This window comes from Neltuma alba, unplaced genomic scaffold (genome assembly GCF_004799145.2).
Source record: "Neltuma alba isolate B1F8T4 unplaced genomic scaffold, ASM479914v2 tig00011543_pilon, whole genome shotgun sequence".
NCBI lineage: Eukaryota > Viridiplantae > Streptophyta > Magnoliopsida > Fabales > Fabaceae > Neltuma > Neltuma alba.
The window spans coordinates 763,952-765,676 of NW_021636205.1; the positions used below are offsets into that span (position 1 = coordinate 763,952).

The following is a 1,725-nucleotide window of genomic DNA, read 5'->3' on the forward strand; positions in this document are numbered from 1 at the left end:
CTGTCGAATTCAGTAACACATTAGACATTTATCCATCAATTGCGTTATCCTCTTAGTGTAAGTATGCTAGTTGGGTCGCAAATTTCCAAAAGCCGTCTGGGGACTCGAATGAAATTCTTGGATATTTAATTCCTAAGCTGCTTAGACGTGTTTGCGTGTATATCCATGCAGGAAGTTGAGGAACCCTCATGTGTTCCAAGTGAATAGTTTCAAGTTGGAAAGGAGGAACCCAAAGAGGATTAAAGTCAAAGATCAAGCCTGGTGATCCCATGAAAAGCAACTTCAGATTCGAGAGTGTGTCGAGATTTTTTTTCGACACATGCCCCGCCAAGTTATTATAACTAAAATCTAGTTCCTCAAATTCAAGAGTTGTCCAAGATTTGCAGGAAGAGCACCACTGGAGTGGTTAGACCTGATAATAAAGGTTTTCAACGATGAGATATTTCCCAAGGTTGAAGGAACGGGGCCAGAAAAGAAATTTTCACTAAGATCGTGAAGTTGTAAATGTTGAAGTTGTCCTAACCAGTCGGGGAATTGGCCCACTGAGTCTGTTGTCCCCACAGCCAATTCTTGTGTTTTCCGGAGGTTCAATAAACCCTCTGGGAATCCCCCTCCGAAATAATTTGAGCGTAGGTTGAGAACAGTGACACCACTAAGATTGAACAGCCAGTTGGGAAAAAGTCCGAGCTAAATTCATTACTAGTGAGGATAAGAACCTCAAGCGAAGTAAAATTGATAAACTGGAGAGATGGATTTATGTTTCTAAGCTGAAAGCTTTCCAAATATAGCTCTGCGAGGGAAGGAAGTAGAGTTGCTAATTGAAGCCAGTCAAGTTTTCCTTCAAGATTAATACTCCTCCAATCCTAAATATAAGACCTACTTTGTAGTATAATTTATACTATAAAATGGGTCTTATATTTAGAACCAGAGGAGTAGCACTGTAGTCAAGATATTCCAAGGAGGGAACACGAGAAAGCCAATGAAGACTATCAAAGTGAAGATCTTCATTACTGGATAAATTGAGATAATGAAGATTGGAAGAATTTTGGCGTTCAACCAGAGATAGGTTGTTAGAGTTTGTGATGTCCACATGATCATTTTGGACGATAGCACGAAGTTATGATTGCTCAAATCCAAGTAATTAAGAAACTCAAGCTGATCAAGCAAAGACAGGTGGAGTTCACCTGTGAGACAGTGTGATCTCGTCTCTCCACAATCACCGTAAAAAGATTGTAAAGGACAAGGAAGACTGAGCTCGATGACTCTGCCGCTGGTGTTGTCATACCGAACTCCTTCCCATTCACAACAATCTCGCTCGTCGGACCAGGTGGGGAGGATGGCTGACGGATCGACAAGGGTGTGTTTGAAGTTTAGGAGAACGTGGTGGTCTCTTTCATTGCACTGCATAGCGCCTTTGCGTAGCGTGATTGAACATATCAGGAACCATAGAAGCATAATATTAGAAATACGGGAAGGCAATGAGGTATCCATGATTGCTTGAGATAGAGCCACCAATTATGGCACATATATATATGTGGCTGCCACATATAGCGAGTTTGGCCTTGATATTAAATGAAATGTAATGCTTATCTCTCTGGTATATACCATGACTCGTGGTAGCAAATGGTTGAATGGATGACTTTTGAAAAGTTGCGTCAACTTGATCCATCAAACAGCGGGACTACTCAAATTATGGGACTGAGAGGAGAGGATCTTGTATCCTTC

The 1,725-nt window shown here is 41.3% G+C and overlaps 1 protein-coding gene across 1 annotated transcript; it reads right to left on the reverse strand.

Annotated features, from left to right (window-relative positions):
• Window positions 1-348: 348 nt before the first annotated feature.
• Window positions 349-1,407, reverse strand: LOC114714814 (receptor-like protein 35). Its single transcript, XM_028899584.1, has 2 exons — window positions 1,286-1,407; window positions 349-652 (listed from the first exon to the last, which is right to left on the reverse strand). The coding sequence occupies exons 1-2, from the start codon at window positions 1,405-1,407 to the stop codon at window positions 349-351; spliced, it is 426 nt and encodes a 141-aa protein (XP_028755417.1).
• Between the last annotated feature and the right edge of the window lie 318 nt (window positions 1,408-1,725).